Consider the following 22779-nt stretch of genomic DNA (forward strand, 5'->3'; position numbering starts at 1 on the left):
AGGCTCCATGCACTGGGAGCCCAACATGGGATTTGATCCCGGGTATCCAGGATCATGCCCTGGGCCAAAGGCAGGCACTAAACCGCTGCGCCACCCAGGGATCCCTGTGTTTTTCTTTAAAGAAACACACACACACACACACACACACACACACATCTTTCTGGAAGAGAGATGACTAAGGTTAACACAGAACATCTGCACTTTCTTGGAGACATATCACCACTTTTTAAAAGAGTAGAAATTGTATAGTAGTATAAAAACCAGAGGCTTTGAATTGCCTCCTGTATTAAAAGATCCCTTAGAGGTTTAACAAAGTCAACTGATTGTCACTGAATTCAGTTCATCCCCATTTACAATGTACCCACAACCTCAGGAAAGGTTTTAAGTAATTGTTAAAGCAGAAAATTAGCACAATGTCTTATTTTCTTCTCTGTATTATTGCACATGCATGTCCATACGTGTGGGGGCACACATATGACTTCAGTCATCTGCTGGTCACTTCTACATAGATAATTCCATTTGCATTACAAACTCAAACTGGCCTTATCAACCTCCCACAATAAACTCATCCTCCGGGGTTTCCTCCTTGCCTCCATTACCCAGGTCACTCAGACTGGAAAACATTGAGCTTTCATTTCACCTTAACCTACAGTCTACTCATTGTCAAGTCCTGTTCCTCCTAGTTTAGAATGTCCTTCCCATCTATTCCCTCCTCTCTTTTGCTATTGTTCAGAACTTGCTTTGATTCTCACTTTCACCACCTGAACACTTGTTACAGCTTTCTCATCTGAATTCACAATTTTTTACTCTTCTTAATTCAAGCTCTCTGTACATTGCTGGAAGCTTAGTATTCCTGAAGGACAGTTCTAATTTTGCTGCTTCTCTGCTCAAAGAGGTTTAATGTCTCTGGCTGCAGAATGAAGTTCTGCAGCCCTCTAATGATCCTCCTCCTACCTCTCCATGCCTATTTTCTATTACTCTCCTTCACACAGTCTGTGCTTTTGGCCAACTGAACTTTAGGCTTTTCTCTGTATACATAGTGAGCTGTTCCACTGTTCCCCTTTCTCACACTCTTACCACTTTCTGGTGATGTAATAAGGTCATTACTTGCTGAATGAAGTAATCAATTAATTGACTAATTTTCCTAGAGTGGAAATTCATTGAATTAAGGATCAACATCTAAAGCATCTTGGAAGCTCCCTGTGCCTTGAACAAAGTTGATTTGAAATATTTTTTAAATGAATAATGTTTAAATTTTCTTATCTCAATTAAGGGTTTTAGAGTTATTTACTTGCATGATTTTTAACAATAACATGCATGTTAGATTATAGCCTTGTATTTTTGTTTACTGATAAATTATTCACCTAGTTTGCAATTTTCCCAGAGAGTAGGAAAGATTTTTCTTCCATGACCACCACCAGACCACCCTGCTCTGTAACCATCTTGGCTTAAAACTACTTCTACTGCCATAGCATAATCTAGGTCACTTTTTTCCTTCATATCCCCTCTCTTCTATACTATATTTCAAATTTTGTCTGTTAGGGATTTTTAAATAACATGTGAATGTCCTTTCCTCTACTAACCTAGTAAATTGTAATTGAAATAAAATCACTATGGATATTTGAATCTATGCAAGAAAAGAGATACTTTTATTTCTGAGAGGTGTATGTTGAGGACTAAAAAAACGAACTTATCTATAATTATGTGAATTAATTTTAATCAATATCAAATTATAATACATTAAATTAATATAACTTCAATTTGGTAATTTTGTTTTTGCAGTCCCCGAAGTAATCGTTATAATAACCATAATAATGTGATTCAAATATGCAGGAATTTTTGTAACATTTTAAAAATCATTATGCCCAACTTTAGATTTTTCTTTAAAGCTTATAGTCTAGCTATTCTAAAAATAAAACACATTGAATTACTAGTGCTAGTACTAAAAATAAAACACATTGAAATACTAGTGTTAATATTTGACATAGTAAATATATATGAAACATACATTCTTCATAGCTATCACAACTATAGCTTATCACAAGCACTGGCTATTTTTTAATGAGCAAATTAAAGAAGTATTTGATATAATTAATACTTTCTGATTGACAGGTCAGTTGCCTTGGTTTTGACATATAGGAAGAGTTTTAAGTTATTTCTATGAATTAGTATTATCAAAATCATCATTTTAATAGTAGGAAAGTTTTACTTTCATTCACCCTTGAAATGATAGCTACTTACTTTTTAATAATTTGCAATTTGCTTCTAAGATTTTTCTAGCAAATCTCTATATACTCTATCCACATTTTTGAAATCCTTAGGAATTTAATATTCAATTTAAACAGTTGTTATTTGTAAACATAGAAAATAATACTATACCATATTTTTAATTCTACAATTTTCTACAAATTGCGTTTTCATATTCTTAGAAATGAAAGCTGTTACAGATAATACAAAATATCTTTTTTCTTATCTAACTTGTGATTTCTGATTTCTTCTGCTTTTCTTTTGCTTTTATATGTGTGCATGCATTCATGAATACATTAGAAATACTAGATAAGAAAACTATATAGTCTATAAATTAATAGGCTTTTGATTCCTCTGTGCTCCTGAAGAAATTTTAGTGTTGGTCTCTAAGCGAGTCTAAATGAGTGAGATGGTACTATTCCTGAGGTTTCATATAACCTACTTGATAGCAAAGATGACAACACTATGCTTCTATTTGTAGCACTAGGCACATGAGATATTCTGAAAAACATTCCTACTAAAAATCAGTTAAGATGTTCAATAAAATGAACAGCCTCTTAAATACATAGGGGCCTTTTTATGATCATTTCCAGGGTTCAAAAATAAAGAAAACACTGAGGGCCAAAAAACCAGAAAGAGAGCTACAAAAAATGTGTGACAAATTGTAAAAGCACAGCATTTGCTCATTTCAGACACTAAGAGATAAGGGCATTAAGGGTAGTTAGTATGAGACACAAAGAAAAGCTCTCTGTGCCTAGGCAAAATCAAGAGTTGAAATTGAAAACTCTTCTAAAAGTTTAGACCTCTAAGGGACTTCAGACTTGGTGGAGAGGTCGGGGTAAAAAAGAACCTAGGAGCAAAGAAGGACAAGAAAAGTTGATGTTCAGCCACCCTCACTACAGGTATATAAGTAACACCTTCCCCAAGAATCTTCATCAGCCTTTCTGGCCTCAGTTCTAATTTATAATGCAGATTTGGTTGAAGAAATGCCAAGGTAGAAATTAATATAAAACAATCTCAACTGGAAAGCCTCAGGATATTTGGAAGAAGCAAGAGCAAATCCACTTTTGCAAATCCAAATTCCATAAATTGGGTCTCTATAGATTCTCACCAATAAATATTAATAAAAAATAACTGCATAATAAAAGAATACCAGCTAAAACAGACTACCTCAAGCAAAAGCTGCAGAAAAAAAATAAACAGCAGTATTATAACCCCAAGGAATTTGGATATTAGATTCATTAAATACAGAAATAAAATTACCCTATTTAAAATGCTGAAGAAAATACAGGAGGGAATTAAATTAAGAGGTACAGACTTCCAATTACAAAATAAATAAGTCACAGGAGTGAAAAGTATAACATAGGGAATATAGTCAATAATATTTTAATAACTTTGTATGGTGACAGATGGTAACTACACTTATGGTGGTATGCATTGCATAATGTACAGAATTGTCAAATCACTGTCTTGTGCACCTGAAACTAATATAATATTATGTATACTTAAATGATAAAAATTTGAAAAAATAATTAGCTGTAATGTCACCTATACTTCAGTAATAAAAACAATTAATGGAATTTTAAAATAAGTAAAACAAATAGAGACTATCACAAAATTCCAAACAATGAAATGAAATATATAATCACTAAAAATGTAACAGATGAATTAAATAATAGATTAGATACAGCTGAGAAAAGAATTAAGTACATGAAGTTAGATCTGAATATTTTAACACAGAGAGACAATGCTAAAATGAAATGCAAGAGGAAGTTGAAAAATATGATGAATAGAAAGAGAAGGTGTAGCATATAATTATTCTAATGTATTTCAAACTATTTTAAAACATCAACAGTGGAATCCAGCTGAGAGAAATAAAACCTTCAAATTACAGAGAGAAATTAAATGTCAACATACAAATGTTTGCACAGCTACACTTTCACGGAAGAATTCAGTTCAAATAAACATCTCTTCAGGAAAAAAAAAAACCACAACAACAAAGGGTTTATGAGCAAGAAATACTCATGAAAGCAACTTGAAAAAGAAGTACTTCCAGAATAAGGGAAATGATTCCAGAATTTGTTAGGAAATTAAAGGGAAAAATTTTCTGTAAAACCAATAATTTGAATAAATTACTTCAGTTAAAACAATACATAGAAAGATGCAAATTCTTTAAAATTCTCTATGATGCTATTTTCAGTGTGTCAAATTGATCCTCAGCCTCATTTATAATTACAGGTTTTTTACTAGCCACGTGGAACTTCTTTTTTCCTTTGGATAGGGATATTCTATATGCTCTAGGTAAAAGGACACACAAAAACTTTGTCAGGCCCCTTAAATTCCATGGGAATATATAACCCATTCTTAGGCAGTCATATAATTTATCAAAGCATATAGATATTCCTATTTTTCAGATACTATCAACAGATGTTGTCAGCAGTATATCATCACCATAGTAAAAACTCTCAGAAGAATAGGTATTAATTCTTTAAATGTTTGGTAGAATTCTGCTGGGAGGCCATCTGACCCTGGATTCTTGTTTGTTGGGAGATTTTTGATTACTGATTCAATTTCTTTGCTGGTTACTGGTCTGTTTCTTCCAGTTTCAGTTTTGGTAATTAATATGTTTCTAGGAATTTATCCATTTCTTCCAGAGTGCCTAATTTTTTGGCATATATAATATTCTCTTATATTTGTATTTCTTCAGTATTGATGGTGATCACTCCTCTTTCATTCATGGTTTTATTTATTTGTATTCTTTCTCTTTTCTTTTTGATAAGTCTTGCTAGAAGTTTATCAATCATTAATTCTTTCCAAGAACCAGCTCCTAGTTTTGTTGATCTGTTCTACTGATTTTTATTTCTATATCATCGATTTCTGCTCTAATCTTTATTATTTCTCTTACTCTGCTGGATTTAGGCTTTATTTGCTCTTCTTTCTCCTAACTCCTTTAGGTGGAAAGTAAGTTTGTGTATTCAAGGCTTTTCTTGTTTCTTGAGAAAGGCCTGTATTGCTATATCCCTCCTTCTTGGACTGCCCTTGCTGCATCCCAAAGGTTCTGAACTGTCATGTTTTTATTTTCATTTACTTCCATGTATTTTTTAAATTCTTCTTTAATTTTCTGGTTGACCCATTCATTCTTTAGTAGGATGCTCTTTACCTCCATGTGTTTGTGGTCCTTCTAAATTTTTTCTTGTAGTTGACTTTAAGTTTTAAAGCATTGTGGTCTAAAAATATTAATGGTATAATCCCAGTCTTTTTGTGCTGGTTGAGACTTGATTTGTGACCCCGTATATGGTCTATTCTGGAGAATGTTCCATGTGCACTCGAGAAAAATGTGTATACTGCTCCTTCAGATGGAATGTTCTGAATAAGTCCATCTGGTCCAGTGTGTCATTCAAAACCTTTGTTTTCTTGTTGATCTTCTGCTTGGATTATCTGTCCACTGACATGAGTGGGGTGTTAAAGTCCTCTACTATTATTGTATTAATATCAAAAAATTTCTTTAATTTTGTTATTAATTGGTTTATATATATTTGGCTGCTCCCAAGTTAAGAGCATATTTACAATTGCTAGATCTTCTTGTTGGATAGACCTCTTTATTATGATTTAGTGTCATTCTTCATCCCTTATTACAGCCTTTGCTTTAAACTCTAGTTTGTCTGATACAAGGATTGCTCCTCTAGCTTTCTTTTAATATCCATTGGCATGATAAATGGTTCTCCATTTTCTCTTTCAATCTGGAGGAGTCTTAGGGTCTAAAATGAGATTCTTGTAAACAGCATATCAATGGGTCTTATTTTCTTTTATCCATTCTGATACCCTATGCCTTTTTATTGGATCAGTTAGTCCATCTACATTACGAATAATTATTGAAAGGTATGAATTTAGTGCCATTCTATTACTTTTAAAGTCACTAGTTCTTTAGATTGTCTCTGTTCCTGTCTGGTTTTTATTACTTTTGGGCTCTCTCTTTGCTCAAATGATCCCCTTTAATATTTCTTGTAGGGCTGGTTTAATGTTCACAAATAGCTTTAGTTATTGTTTGTCCAGGAAACTCTTTATCTCTGCTTCTATTCTCAATGAAAGCCTTGCTGGATAATGTATTATTGGCTACATATTTTTTCCAATTTAGTACTTTGAGTATATCATGCCAGTTCTTTCTGGTCTGCCAGGTCTCTGTGGACAGGTCTGCTGCAAGCCTTGTGTTTCTACCCTTGTAGATTCAGGACCTCTTTTCCTGCACTGCTTTCAGGATTTTCTCTTTATCTTTGAAATTTGCAAGTTTCACTATTTTATGTTGAGGCATTGACATATTTTTATTAATATTGAGGGGGGCTCTCTGTGCCTCCTAGGCTTTAAAGCCTATTTCCTTCCCCAAATTAGGGAAGTTCTCAGCTATATTTTTTTCAAATAAACCTTCTGCCCCTCTCTCCCTCTCTATATCTTCTGAGACCCCTATTATCCTGATATTATTTCATTGTATGGAATTGCTGAGTCTCCCTTCTCTAAGTCTCCCTTCAAGATCCAGTAGTTGTCTTTCTGTCTTCTTTTCAGCTTCCTTATTTTCTATCATTTTCTCTTCTGAATTACTGACTCTTTCTGTTTTGCATCAGTTATCCTTGCTTTTAGAGCCTCCATTTGGGACTCCATCTTGGTAATAGCATTTTTAATCAGCCTGCCTAGATCTTAGTTCTTTAATAAGTATAGTAAGGGATTCTCTAGTGTCTTCTATGTTTTCTTCCAGCCCTGCTAGTATCTTTATAATTGTTGCTTTAAATTCTACTTTTGACATTACTTATATCCGTATTGATTAAATCCCTGGCAGTGAGCACTACCTCCTGTTCTTTCTTTTGGGGTGAATTTCTCCGTCTCATTGTTTTATCCAGAAAAGAATAGAAGAAAGAAAGAGAAAAGACAATAGTAACAACAACAACAACAAGAGGAAAAAACAAGATAAAATAAGAAAAAGTCAAACAAGAACCAAAACAGAACATAGCAGAAAACTAGATTCTGGGTGTCCTTTGGTCTACTTGTTAAAAGAAACTAGATCCCAAAATAAGAAAGAAAGAAAGAAAAACTTATATATATACAAAAGTAAAATAAAATACAGTGAAAGGAAACCAAAAATAAAAAAAATTATATATATAACATATATATTAAAATTAAAATTAAAAAAGAATAAAAAAGAATTGAAAAATAAGAAAATAGCTTTAAAAATGATACTGAAAGACGAAAGAGTAATAAAAAAAAAAAGAGGGCAGCCCGGGTGGCTCAGCGGTTTAGCGCCGCCGTCAGCCCAGGGTGTGATCCTGGAGACCCCGGATCGAGTCCCACGTGGGGCTCCCTGCATGGAGCCTGCTTCTCCCTCTGCCTGTGGCCCTGCCTCTCTCTCTCTCTCTCTCTCTCTCTCTCTCTGTTTCTCATGAATGAATAAATAAATATAATCTTAAAAAAAGAAAAAAAAAAAAACATGAGTGTTATGTACTGTTTTCCCCAAGAGCTGAAGCTTTGCAGTTCTCTAAGATCAGTAAACTCGGTGCTAGCCTGTTGTTCGGGCCGATCTCCTGGGGGAGGGGCCTGTTGTGCTGATTCTCAGGTGCACTTGCCCTTGTGGAAATGCCCTTCCCTTTGCTATGGGCACGAGCTCAGTGTAAGTGGCTCTGGATGCTACTACACGGTGCTGTTTTGTTCCCTGAAGGCTTTCAGCAGCGATAGGCAGGATGGAAATGGCAGCACCCCTTTCTCTAGCCCCAGAGCTGAAAGTGCACGCCCCTTACTCTTCAGTGAACCCTCATAGAAAAGCAGTCCATCACCCTTGTCTCCCCGGTTTCTATGGGAGCTCTGTGTTCACCCAGCCTGGGACGAGCATTTTCATCTGAGGCATCTGTGACCAGTTTCAAAACTCCAAATTTTACTGACTCCTACAGTGTGTACCTGGGCTGTTCCTCCTGGGGAAGGGAGGGGGGGGTCTCCCCACACTTCTGCCTTTTGCTGGACCCCTGCCAGGAGAGGGGTCGCCAGACAGTGCAGCAGTTCACAATTTATGACAATACCCAGCAGAAAGCCGGCGCCTAGACTCACTGCTTCAGGTGGCTTCTCCGTCCTGCTGTGCCTGGGAATTCTGCCTCACTCAGGCACCTCTATTCTTGTGATCCTGAGACCACACTGTCCCACCTGGGATTCCACTCTGCCTCCCCACCAAGCACCTTTATGCCAGGGATGTACCCCACCGTAACAGACTCCTAAAAGTTCTGATTTTGTGCTCCACTGTTTATAATACTTTGCAGTAACCTCAAAAGGAAGCTACCTCCCCTCCACTGTATCCTCATATGTATCTCCCCAGATTCAAGTATGCATACCTCCTGCTTTCCAAAAAGTGACCACTTTTCTCTCTGTAGAATTGCAGCATTTCTTTTCATAAATCTCAAATTGATTTTACAGGTGTTCAGAATGATTTGATAACTATCTAGCTATCCCAGGGACCAGACAAAATTAGGGTCCACTATTCCTCTGCCATCATAACTCCTCTCCTAATGAATCCTTTAGGAAGATAATATCTGGACTTATTAACCAATAATATTCTGTTTAATCACAGAATTTAATAAAATAAGAACCATAAAAGAGGTAATTATAATTTTAAAACAAAATATTAATAATTGCATTGTATCAGTATTACCTTCACTTTATAAACTTAGTGATAGGATTTATATGAAGCTCTTTCTGGGGAACATAATAAAAGACTCGACAAAAACACTCAAATAATATTTTTCAAATTTCTGTTGAGTAAATCAAGTCTATTTCCATTATAAAAGAAGAATAGCAAACAGTATTATGTTCCTTTTAGTACCAGGAATTACAATAAAGTTGTATATGGATAATTTGTGACCCATCGCATTTGTAGCATTACTCGTATGTTAGTATGTCAGTTTCTGTGTTTAGATCATAGAAGACTTTTATTCAAGGTTAAGGGGATTATAACTCATACTGTAGACAAAGGTGTTCCATTTCTATTCAGAATGAATAACATTGATACTGCTCAGATGCATTGTGTTCAGGATAAAGATATTAATCTCTTCTGTGTTTTCTTTATCATAAAGAACTCCATGGCACTCTCCTGAATAAAATTTCAATGTGTTGTTGTTATTAATTGACTGTGGTCCTGATTCATACTATAGAAATATGTTTGGTAAAAAATACTAAATTCATGCACAGTTTTAACTTAAGATATTTATTTCCAACTCTGTACTCTAGGTTCTCATACCTCCCTTTGACAATTTGAGTTAATTTGTTTAATATAACATAACTTAGGGGATTTAAAAGATCCTCCTTCTTAGTTAATTTATTGGTTTTCCCATGAGTCAGAACTGATTTTAAATTTTGTTAACCATAAAAATGTTAAGATAATTGCATAGATCACCCTATATGATCTTTTAAGACAGTTAAACATTACAGATGTCTGTGTTGTAATCAGAAGTCACCAATTAACCATTGCCTGGCATATTTTGTAAGATGTTTAATACATATTGTTGTATAAAGACCCTGGTTTTTTTTTCATTTATAATTGGAAGAAAAATAAATTTGGAGTATGTTCAAATAGCATTGCCTGAAGAGGCTTTGGAAGCAGCGGGAAAACACTCTACCTAACCCCAATTAGTCTTGTTTTCCACATTCAGGGCAGTTCTGTTTTCAAACATAGCCACTAAACATGATGATAATGAAAATTAATATGGTTAGAAAGCAATTCGATAGCAACTGTTTATTGTTGGTAATTGTTGTTTCCTGTCATAACTTTCGTAAAATCTGTCAGCTCTGAAAAAAAGATTCAAAGAGTGTATGAGCTGGGAAATAGGCAGGTGTGCCCTGAATTATACAATAGATATGCTCCAGCAAAGTAATATGGAAGTCATTTTTTTTTTTTTAGCAAATTGAATTATATATTTTTTTGTTGGTGGTGATGAGTTCACTACTTCTCAGAATAAGAAAACCTGATTATGGATCCCAGTAGTTTAATTCATATGTGAACCCTTATGTAAATACTATTTTCTTCCAGAAAAATTTTTTGTGGATTTATCAAAAATGTGAAAAGACTAACCACAAAAAAAGTGCTAAAGCCCCATCTCTATAGTCTTTTCTATCCCATTTTAATTATGAGAATTTTTTGTTTCTTTTTTTTCCTACACTACCACAGACAATCATTTTATCTATATTTGTCTTTTATTTATATTTATCTATATCTGTATTTGTCTAAGAATGTATCTGCCTATACTGTGCAAAACTGATCATGCCACAGGGGGATACAAAGATAAATCAAACACAGATCCTTCCATCAGAGAATGAACAGTATGAAAGGGTAGATGATGTAGGTTTTTTTAGACCCTCCCTCTTATTTAATCTTAACATTTCACATGAGGCTCAGTGCTCCTCAGTGACAGCAAATGTTGGGAAAGGGATCCCTCCAAAAATTTACCATATAAGAAGAATAAACTTTACGGATTCTAGCATAAGGTTTTTCTTCCATGAAGCTAGATTCTAAGCTTCGTGAGGGTGAGGTCTTCATCTATTTTGCTCACTACAATATTCCTTGACTGATGCCTGGCATGTAGTATTCACTCAATAAATATTTGTTGAATTAATGAACCACATCAGTGACTTCCAGTAGGACAGGTAAAAGTAATATAAAGAAACAGTGTCTAAAACCATATTATGGTTAAGCTAACAGACATGCACTATCCAAGCAGTTGCCAAGTTATACACTAAAGATTCTATTAACTTAAAATCCAAGTCTGTCTCTTTGTAATCTTTATCATTTTTCTCTACACTAGCTGCATCTACATTTCTCAAACTTCCTCTAGTGCGAACTAGCTACATTGCATTTTAACTTGATTGGGATATATTTTTCCTCCTTATAATATATATTAAAAACTTGATTGGCATATATATTTTCTCCTTATTATATATGCATTTATATTTTTATATATATTAAAAAGCAGTGTATGTGCAGTTCATTATCTGATAAACATCATATTACATCTGGCGGAACTCAAACTTTGTTATGAGCTTTCTTCATCGCAAGCAAGCTCTTCCCCCAAAGTCTTCTTAGAATTCATTTATTTAGAATATTCTGTTTCTGCTAATTAAAGTTAATTTACATGCCTCATCCAAAATAACAGATTTAGTATTTTACCAATTCTACCCAAGATTTATGACAACCCTTACTGGCAGTAAAAAATAATGGATGCACTAAAACATTTAGAGATACAGTATGATAGGGAGTTCAAATTTGAAGTACTATTCAAAGTAAGCCTTGAGATAAAGGAAGATTTATATAGCTAGGGTTTGTGGGAATGGAACATAAGCAGAACCACAGAAGAAAGCATGGTTCAACCTTACCAGTAGGTCTGTGTGTGTGGAGGCACTGAGAAACAAGACCATGGAGGACTTGGTTTACTCCATGGGTAGATGAATCATTCTGTAGTTAGGAAAGGATTTTGACCACAACTTTTAGATGATTATACCTGAGTAAAGTTTATGTGACAGCAGTGACAGCTAACAGACACTATAGGCAGGGAGGCCAGTTAGAAAGAAGCTATTGAGTTGAAATGTAATGAGAGCTTAAATAAAGTCAGTGATAGCAGAAGGAAAGTTGCAAGATTTGATCTAGGAAAGAGGTGACAGGAGGCAGCAACTAGTGTGAGAAGAGATGAGTAGTTAATGATGCTGAATTTCTAAGCCTGGGAGAGTAAGTGCTATGAATAAGAAAACGGAGGAGGAGCAGGTGTAGATAAAACATAGATGAACTGGTTGATCCAGGATGGAGTGTTGGAAGCTAAATGCATTATGGAATGGTTGAAAGAACAGTCTGCAAAGAAGCTCTTGGTCAGGTGAGGAGATGGTCAAAGTGCAGCATAGTGTCATGAGAGACAAGGAGAATGTTTTAATAAAGGAAGTAGTAAGTATTCAGAGTTTTCTAGGCATATGAGAACTAATGCAGGATTTGCTAAGTAGGCCTAAAAACAGATCTGTGAAAAAAACATATCCAGTAAAATACAGAGCCAGGAAGATTAATTTCAAGAAATTAAAGACTGTGTGTAGAAAGCCAAGGAATGGTAAAAATATGTGATATTAAATATTTAAGTTACCATATAACTTAAATCAAGTAGTTTCCTAATACATAAATTATATTTATATCTGACAATACAAAGTTATGGACATAAACAGGATGATAAAAATAAACCCTTTCACACACCAAGATATAATGCTATCAAAAAAATGAGATGCCATATCTAAAAAAAAAAAGATTTAACTAGGAAAAATTCTTGATATAAAAAGACAGCATTTAAAGAAGAAAGAGGATTTTAAAGACAGGATTTTGAGGAAATGTTTTTGTAGAAAGCTGTCTTGTTGGCCTCATCCCTCACCTTCTCCCACCTATCACACCTGGCAGTGTTTGAGAGTTGCTAAAAGTAGATCACTTGGAAAGGAAGACGATGGACCAACATAGTCATACCTTTATACCTAAGAAAGAAAGCCAAAGCAGTCTCTGTGTATGTGTGTGTGTAGAGACAAGGGATTTCAAGATTTCCAAAATCCTGAAAATTAACTCTACCCTCACAGACAGTAGGGCAGGGAATGCTGGAATGTTTCCCAGGGACCAGATATAGACTCCCCTCAGAAAAGAAATTTGGTCTAGGGCCATTTTTATGTTCTACCCAAGTGGTTTTTCTAGTCAGGTGACTGAGACAGCCTTAATACTCCCCTCAATTTGACTAAACTTTTTTTTTAAGATTTTATTTATTTGAAAGAAAGAGAGCGAGAGTGAGAGAGAGAGAGATTATGGATAATTTCTAGTACCCTGGGATCATGACCTGAGCCAAAGGCAGTTGCTTAAATGACTAAGCCACCCAAGAGCCCCTTAACTAAACTTTAGACAGTTGTCTTCCTCACTCTAGGTCCCAGACTTCACTTGTCTTAGAGCATTTATTTTGGAAAATTTTCTATTGTAAATTCCTTCTTTGCCCCTTTTGAGATATAAATCTTAGTTTTACAACCCAGGAATGTCTTTCTTCAGGACCTAGAACCATGTCTTTGACACGTAAGCATGAAAAAGATAGTGGCCCTATCTCCCAGTTTTGTGGGAAGGTAGGAGCCTGACTTCAATGGGTGCCTTTGGTCCAAGTTGTAAATGACCCTCTGTGATGAAGATAGGAAAAAGTTTATGTTTTTTAGGGGGTCAGACCAATTAGCAAACACAGGTAGTTTATGATCCCTCACCTCAGCTCTTAAAAACTCTCTTTTCACCTTTCGTTATATTCTTTGTTTTGTCAAGCAAAGACTGAATTCTGACCTCTCCTTTATCGCAATAGCTTTGAGTAAAGTCTTTGTCTGTTTAACTTTGTCCAGTGCAACTTTTACTTTGACACAGGTGACTGGTTGTCAACAGCAGGAGTCTGTGCTAAAATGAAAAATCAATGTGGGGCCAAGTTAGAAGTGACAAGCCAAAGGCAGGCAATAGCACAACTCCTAGGAATCGTAGTTGGCAAAGGATTTCCAAAGAATGCACAAATGCTCATGAGTCATGGGGTTGCCAGATTTAAGAACTAAAAATATAAGGCACTCAGTTAAATTTGAATTTCAAATAACAATTCTTCTAGTGTATTTTGTGAGATGTTTAGTACATGCTTGTACTTCATACTAAAAAATTGTTTATTGTTGATCTGAAATTGAAATTGAACTGAGCGCGTTGTATTTTATCTGACATTTCCACCACAAGAGAAACAGTTTTAAACATCTGCTATTCCTAGAGAGTGAGAGCCTGAGCCTGCGTACATCAGTTGCCAGTTCTTATAGCTCTCCTTTACTATGTACTTCTTTCCACTCCGCCTTGCCACCTCCACATTTAAAGTCAGATGTGGAAAGGGTCAGAAACAGCAGCTAGCATGAATGGAAGGTGGTAAGACAAGAGAAAGAACAGAAGACTGCTTCCTCCTGACCCTGAAGGCAGATAGTAGGTATCAGGCGCTCTACAGGTCTTGGCTAGTAGAGGAGGGTAGGTGAAGGAAGATTTAAGGGTTGATAAATTTCTTAGACTGGATACTAGTTTCTGAATCACTATAATGATAACTTGGAAAGAAGGTAAGATTCCTAGGAACTGCCAGGTTTTGATCCAGAGGCAGAAAATATTTTCCCCTTTGTGAGACAGAAAAAAACTTGTATTTCCACATTCCATGTTACCCTTATTCAATGTACCAAGTCTACAGCCCTAAATATAAGTATATGACCATAAAATAAATACTTTTCAAGTTTTATGTGCCTCTATATTTCGAGATTAATCATTTAAAGGATTAATAATTCTAAAAGGATGACGCTAAAAAGTTAGCTTTGCGTATTATAGTAATACCACTTACAAAATAAGTATTATTGGAAAGCATTAAATATTAACAAATATTAATTTAAAACCTTGCTACGTGACAATTTTCTAATCTTTTTGTGTCACAGATTTTTTTGTTTTTTTTATTGAGGTATAATTACATCAAATAAAATTCATTGATTTTAAGTATATAATTTGATGTACAGCCTTTCATATCAGAATACTTTAAGAATCTGATGAAAACTATTATTTCACATATACAGGGACACAAATTTTCTGTTTTCCATCCATGTACAACAAGTTAAAATTCTTGCTTCAAGTCTTCCTCTGAACTGGTGGTTGATTATTTGAGACAATGACTTCACAAATTTATTATACTGATATATTATACTTATTAAACTAGTATCCAGTCTAAGAAATTTATCAATCCTTAAATCTTCCTTCACCTACCCTCCTCTACTAGCCAGTATATAATATCAGTGTCACCTTTTGAAATGAATGCTAACTATAAATGCTGTATTCCTACCTACTTCATTAGCAATAGAATGCCATCAGAGCACATTTACATGACTTTTTTTTTTTTTTTTTAGATGCAGGTTTATTTTTTCCATCTTTCAATGGGAATTCCTATCTAGAACTGCCTTTTTTTACAACACTGGATGAGTTCAAATTTGTCCTGGAGAAGGAACATAACAGAACTGTTACCATCTACTTGACTATAAAAACAAACACTTTGAATGGAACTATTCTCTACAGTAAGTATTAAACGTTTAACTTCCTGTATGTCATGTTTTTTCTCAAATGTTAACCTATTGAAGCAATGAATTATTCATTTAAATATTGTGGAAAAACTTTTCTAGCTTAGTGCATGAAGCATTATCAAAAGGAAATCTTAGTTCTTTCTAGTTTTCTTTAGAAGTTTCTTTAATTTATGAGTCATTCAATGGAACATGACTTACAAACAGGTTCTGAACCAGCAAGGAAGAATATAGCAAGCATATGAATTTGATGGCATATGGCTATAACAGTAAAACATAAATGCTGCAAATGTTTCAGAGCATATTTTTGTAATATACATCACTAAATATGATTGAATTCAGTATTTGGTAACTTGGAAGAAGGCATTCGAAAGCTGGAATTCATTTGATAATTGGGAAAATTCCTATCACTCTTTTAACATTATCCTAACTGGCTTGAAAAAAGTAGTATTAACAGTATCTGTTTAAGGAAATGCCTCTATATTTAGGGCTCTCTACATTATGCAGTGTGCTCACAAGGATTCCTATACCAGAATTTACAGATTTCTTTCTTGTATGGCTAAACATCACTAAAGTAGATTACATGCTGTATTCCAAATCTGACAATTGTTTTATTTCTTTTGAAATGAATGTTCAATAGTTTTAACAATTCCTTATATTGGAGGTATAATGTCTTCAGTATTTGAATAGATTATCCACTCTAGGGCAACTCATTATTTTGAAAATTATTTTCTCCTCTACTTTGAAATATTTTGCAAAAAAATCATTCCATACTTTGTAAAAATATTTAAACCTTCATATTATTTGGCTATGAGTAAAATGTTTTAAAGAAGCATTTTTGGTATGCCTGGATGACTCAGTGGTTGAGTGTCTGCCTGCCTTTGGCTCAGTTCATGATCCAAGGTCCTAGGGTAGAGCCCTGCATCAGCCTTCTTGCAGGGACCCTGCTTCTCCCTCTCTCTCTCTCTGTCTCTCATGAATAAATAAGTAAAATCTTATAAAAAAAAAAAAAGGATTTTTGGAAAACTGAAAATTTGTTTTATTTTAGAAAGAAACTAATGTCAGAACTAGACCAGCATTATTTATGTCCCAGAAGTGTAAGCAACCATGTTTAAAGGATGGCTTCAGGGCAGCCCGGGTGGCTCAGCGATTTAGCGCCGCCTTCAGCCCCGGGTATGATCCTGGAGACCCAGGATCGAGTCCCAGGTCGGGCCCCCTTTGTGGAGCCTGCTTCTCCCTCTGCCTGTGTCTCTGCCTCTCTCTGTGTGTGTCTCTCATAAATAAATAAAATCTTTAAAAAAAAAAATGGTGGCTTTAGGGACACCTGGGTAGCTTAGCTGTTGAGCATCTGCCTTTGGCTCAGGGCGTGATCTTGGGATCCCGGATCGAGTCTCACATCAGGCTCCTTGTGAGGAGTCTGCTTCTCTCTCTGCCACTCCCTGGATGTCTTTCATGAATAAATAAATAAATCTTTAAAAAAATGAATAACTAATGACTTTAGAATGTCTGGTGTATTTATATTTAAAGAGAGAGAGAAGAAAAGAAAAATTTGTTTTACATACAAAACCTAAGTTGCGGTGGACAACTATGAAATTTGGAAGTAATAGTACATTGCAGGGGAAAGGAAACAACACAACACAGAACAAAAGACACAAACATAATAATTTAAAGTCCCAAAGCAAAGTGATTCTCTGGCTTTGCAGTTTTTAAAGTTATATAAGAATAAAAGTTGTTTCTTTGTAGAAAGTATGTTTTTACCTACTAAAAACAGCCAAAGAAGCAGCCAACCTCTGGGAATTCTTCTCCTCTGGGCTCGTGCTTCTGGCTCATATCTATACTTTCACTCAATGTGCTCTTTTTGAAAGCCATAAAAATACATGCCATAAAAATAAATAAATAAATAAATAAATAAATACAATAATACGTGTGTGTGTGTGTGTGTGTGTGTATATACAAATATATATATATTATATATACCCTGTCCACGTTGGTACTTTAATTTAAACCAATAAACCCAAACTGATGTTAGTGCCATAGAATTATTTTTGCCTTTTGTATTCAATGATCTACCAAAAAAGAAAAAATCAAGCTAGAAATTATTAGTAAAATAAAACAATCAAAAAAAAATGGTGCCATTGTAATGATTATCAGTTTCTTTCTGTGTCTTACATAATTGTTGTCCCTGCATTGGACACATGGAAGCTGTTTACTCACAAGAGTTTCATAGCCTATAAATGGGGAAAATATTTTTGTTTGTAAAGCATTCTTTTTGTTCATTTGTAAAGTGGTAATTTAATCCTACACTGTTGGGAATACCTCAGCAGAATGTTTCATGGAGTTGTTGCTCTCAGTCCTCTTCGAATTTATCAACCTCATAAAAGCCTCACACAAATGAACGCAAAGATTTTTGTGATTTAGTTAAACATCCATGGTTTAAAAGATGTCCCTTAACTTGACTTAAGGGCTGATATTCTTTCTTTTGAAATCAGTATATTACATGTAGGAGCAATTAAGAATAGTAAGAAAATTATAACCGATGTTTCATTTTAGAGACTAGAGGTTGATTTTTGTCTTGTTTTCCTTGGTTGTTTGTTTTTTTTAGTTTTGTCATTTTCATTTCCGGACATCTCAGGAAAAACTCAATTCCATGCTACAAACACGTATTGAACACTTGCGTTTTACATCACCCAATTTTAAAGGGAAAAGGATAGAGGAATATCAGGTTGGTAAGCCAGTGTCAGCTTTGAATTATATTCCTAGTTCAAAACTGTAGATTTATCTTTTTCTCAGTTTGCCTCACCAACTAATTGATGTTGAAAAGGAACAAAAGGAAGATAAAACTGGAATCCTTATGGGGTTACAGTAAAAATCCTTAGAAAGGATGGTTTAAAAAAGAACTCTCTGTGGGAGAGAGACAGCTCTGAGAACAGCAGTCAAGATGAAAAGAAAGCTTTTTGAATCTGCCACTGAACCAATTCAGAATTCTGGAACCCCGTCAAAGGAGCTACTAATAGGTCACGGGAGAAGGGATGAGACCACACAAAACTCTTTAGGTGCACTTTCAGAAAATGAGCTCTATTCGGCAAGCGTTATCAATCAGGGGGTTTCGTCATGGGATATATTACTATGCAGTTGAATCCATTCTGTGCTACTTCTTTGAAAAGAAATAAGCATGCCCTTTGGAAGTATGTGATCTTTGAGAATTAGGAGCAGACATCTGACCAAGTTGCAGGAGGCAAATTGCATGAGCAACTCCAGTGAGAGAACAAGATTCAGAAGTAATCTTCATATTACATAATATTTGTATTTAAGAAAGAAAGCAAAAGAAGGACTAGTCTTAGGTTTTATTCCAGGTAGAAATGGCCAGAACAAGTAGGGTCTTTGGGGCCTCCTTCTTTGTACATTTAGAGAGGACTAAAAGAAGATATTGCTGAAGAAAACAAATAAAACCTAAAGAATCTTAACATCTGCCCTTCTCTATAAAATGATTCCCAGTAGAATACACAATATCTTCATTAGATACTTATTATACCAAGGCCAATGAAATCCTACAGTATTTCCTGACAACATATTAAACATCTTTTCCTGGAGAAGAAAGTGTGCTCAGTTTTAATCAGTTTTACAATGTGCACTGTAAAAGTATTTGAATATCTTTGTCCCTCCTTAATAGCTCCCAATGGAGCTTGCTCCAGACGGAGATGGGTGGGAGTGGAGTTGAAAGCATAGATGGATGAATTCACACATTGCCATTTATAGGATACACAAAGATTTCTTTTCATCATATCTTATTTTTTTAATTCAGGAAAGTCAAATTCAACAAATTTTAACGGAGTGCCTAGACAATGCATCACACCCTTCTAGGCACTGTGAGCTAGATACAAAGATGAATAAGAAATTACCTATACCCATTTCTCACTATTTAGGGGAGAGATAATATGTACATAATTCTATGAGAATAGCTGACTGTGATAGGTCTTATAATAGGAGTATAAATTAAAAACTAGGGCTGAGTAAAGAGATTCATTACGTTAGAAATCTGTGCTTATGCCTCTTCACTAAATAGGGAACACCTCATAATCTGGAATTGTGTTTTAAATCTCTGTTCCTCCCACCTCCTCAGTACTTCGCCAGTGCCTTGCATAGAGTAAGCTTTTTTAGAATTGTTCGCCAAGTTCTGTTGGTGACTTATCTAACTTTGATGCTTATGATGAAAAATTAATAGACATTGAAACCTTATTTTAGGAAATTATTCTGTTAGTAAGTAAGCAAAAACAAAATGGTGCGTATTTCAAGGGTTTACTCAAATGTAGCTTCAATCAAAGATAATTTTATCCTGAGTTTACTTTAACAACCAGGAACAGAAGAGGGGTTGGCAGTTCTTTCCATAATGGACAGGGAGTAAATATTTTTACAGGCCACACAGTCTCTGTCACAACTGTTCAACTCTGCCACTCTAGCATGAAAGCAGCCATAGACCATATGTGGCTCTGAATGAATGTGGCTGTGTTGCAAAAACACCTTTACTTAAAAAAACAAGCAATGGCAGAATGTGGCCCATGGGCCATAGTTGGCCAACCCTTGACCTAAAATGTATGTGATTCATTAAACTTCTCTTGAAAGAGAACAGCTGTGTTAAGAGAAATTAAACTTATTCCTGTGATTGAAATTTATGAAGAAATAAATCAGTGAGAGATACACTCTGTTTCTGAGGTAATTACATCAGGAAATGGACCAGTGAGGAACAAACTTGCTTCTGGTGGACAGAAAGGAGCAAAAGCAAACAAATGAGCCCATTCAGGGATTGAAATTCCTGCCATGCCCATCTCAAGAACAGTATAATTCAGTTATTAAGAAAATTACTATGGAGCTAGACAACCTGGCTCCGCCATCTGGGCAAGTTACTTAACATCTCTGTGCTTCAGTATCTATAAAATGGAATCATATTATTAGTAATAATACAAAGATATGAAAAATGTGTTGTAAGGATGGAGAGAGTTGTCATATTTAATGTACTGAAAACTGTGTTTGGTTCATGGCAACATGAAGTAAGTACTAAATATTTTTTTCAGAAAATGTTTTAACCCTTCCTCCCTTATAACTTGCCTGGTAAGGAGTCTTGGGAATTAGATGCCCAGGATGCTATATTCTTGTCTAATAGGTGCCATTAATATTGCATCCATTTGACAGAATTATCCACTGTGGAAAAGAATATTTAGACTATAAAAAAAAAATCTTGGAATCAGGAATGAGATAGTAGTGGAATGAACAGTAGATGCAGTTTTTGGTTTTCATTTTTATCCATTTCATCCAAATGAAATGAATAGGATTCATTTCCTCTAAGAATCGTTTGTTATGAGTTATATTTTCTTTCCTGGTTAAGCACAACTAACTGACCCAGAGCCATTCTGCAGCAGCATGTAATAAGCATGTGTTAATAATTAATTGTGTGTGCCAGGCTGCTGCCTGAATGCATCAGTTCTCCTAGAACGTCTCTGCCTGCCATTCTTTCACTAACCGACTAGGTCACCCCAGCCACGTTCTCCAGGTTCTACCTACTCACTACGTGCTACTACTGCCTGTGTTGCCCCTGTTGCTCTAAAATGTCTTCAAACCCTGAGCCACTGCTACTAAGATTGCTGCTAGGTTTGCTGCTGCTGTATACAAATGCAGACCTCTAAGGAGAGCCAGGAAAGGGGATTTCTTAAACTGCAGAAAAAACATGTGTGCTCAATAGAGAACTCAACAGAGAACTCAGTGCAAGCTCAGAGTTTAGTTTTTATTACATGCCATGAAGGGGGCACCAGTGATGAGGAGATCATTCGACCGCTGTGCCATAGGCAGTCCTGATGGAAATGTCAGTCAGTAACCAAAGATAGACTCGAACCCAAGTTAGCTGTGAATTAACTGTTCTGTATTTTGGTTTGACGACAAATAATACCGATGCAATTTTTATTTTCAAGTTCACAAGGTTTGAAAAATGTATATAAAAGTGTTTTTGAAAAATACAAAGTACTTGGGGTTCCGGGGTGGTGCAGTTCGTTAAGCATCTGACTCTTGGTTTCAGCTAAGGTCATGATCTCAGGGTCAAAGGTCGTGCCCCCCTCACTTCAACCACACTCAGCATGAGTCTGCTTAAGATTCTCTCTCCCTCTCCCTCTGCCCCTCTCTCTGTCCCCACAGTGCTCACTCTCTCTCTCTCTCAAATAAATAACTCTTTTTTAAAAAGAAAAATATGAAGTACCATATAAAGGTGTGGTGTTTTGTTTTGTTTTAATGAGAAAAGGTAGGAATCCATGTCACTTTATAGGAATTTCCAAATTTGACCATCTATGTATCTGACTTAATAAACATATTATCTTATTCATCATTTTTAGCCCTATAAGGAATGATGTTGCACTTTACTTGAATTCAAACTGATGACCAGTGAATCTCTCCTGAATGTTTATTTATACATGATCTCAAATCAAATTGTCATTGATGTTTGGGAGTATTCATTACAATAGTTCAAATAGAGAAAAATACCAATTTTTAATGGAAGTAGTACAATAATTATTCTACCTTCAGTATTTCAATGAAGTGATACAGTACCTATGCTTAGAATTTTTTAGATCTAAGGGCACCTGGGTGGCCCAGTCAGTTAAGCATCTGCCTTTGGCTCAGGTCATGATCCCATGGGCCTGGGATCAAGCCGTGCATCGGGCTCCCTGATCAGCACAGAGTCTTCTTCTCCTTCTCCCTGCCCCCTGCTCATGCTCTCTCTTGCTATCTCTCTCTCTTAAATAAATAAATAAATAAATAAATAAATAAATAAATAAATAAATAAATAAAAATCTTAAAAAAAAAAATTTTTAGATCTACAACCCAACATAATAACCAAGCAAACCAAAATTATAAAAACGAGTAGGATATCATTCTTTCCCCCTCTCTGGCTTATTTCATTATTATTCTTTCCTTATAAGACTAAATATATACAATATATACATATATACTATACAATATATATATAAATATAGGCTATATATAGTTCATAAATTTTAGACTCAAAATTATTAGGGTTATCTCTCTAAAATACCATGATATCTAAATTTTTAAGTAATCATTACTGTTTATTATTCTAAGCACCATTTTTATAAATCATAAATCAGGTGATACAATCAGTGATTTCATTAGTATAAATACAATTCAGGAATTCTACATTTTGTAAAGTTTCAAAATATTTTTGAATAAATATTCAAAAAACTTAAGACATAAATAAGTCATTGAAAAAAATTACTACATGGCCTAAAAGCATAAAGAACTCTTTCAAAAGGGTATGTCACGCTTTTCTGCTAATGGATTGTCAAATGTCTTTTCAGTGAAACAACAGAATGACTTCCCTTCAATGGCCTAATATTGACATCTGCA

At 35.0% G+C, this 22779-nt stretch overlaps 1 protein-coding gene across 1 annotated transcript in view; it reads left to right on the plus strand.

Annotated features, from left to right (window-relative positions):
- The window catches only part of EYS (eyes shut homolog), a 1513100-nt gene that overhangs the window by 1212067 nt on the left and 278254 nt on the right, over positions 1-22779 (plus strand). Inside the window, exon 29 of the mRNA XM_072832461.1 lies at positions 15208-15376. Coding sequence (XP_072688562.1) covers positions 15208-15376 — 169 coding nt within the window. The remainder of the gene's footprint in view (positions 1-15207; positions 15377-22779) is intronic.

This window comes from Canis lupus, chromosome 7, assembly GCF_048164855.1.
Source record: "Canis lupus baileyi chromosome 7, mCanLup2.hap1, whole genome shotgun sequence".
Taxonomy (NCBI): domain Eukaryota; kingdom Metazoa; phylum Chordata; class Mammalia; order Carnivora; family Canidae; genus Canis; species Canis lupus.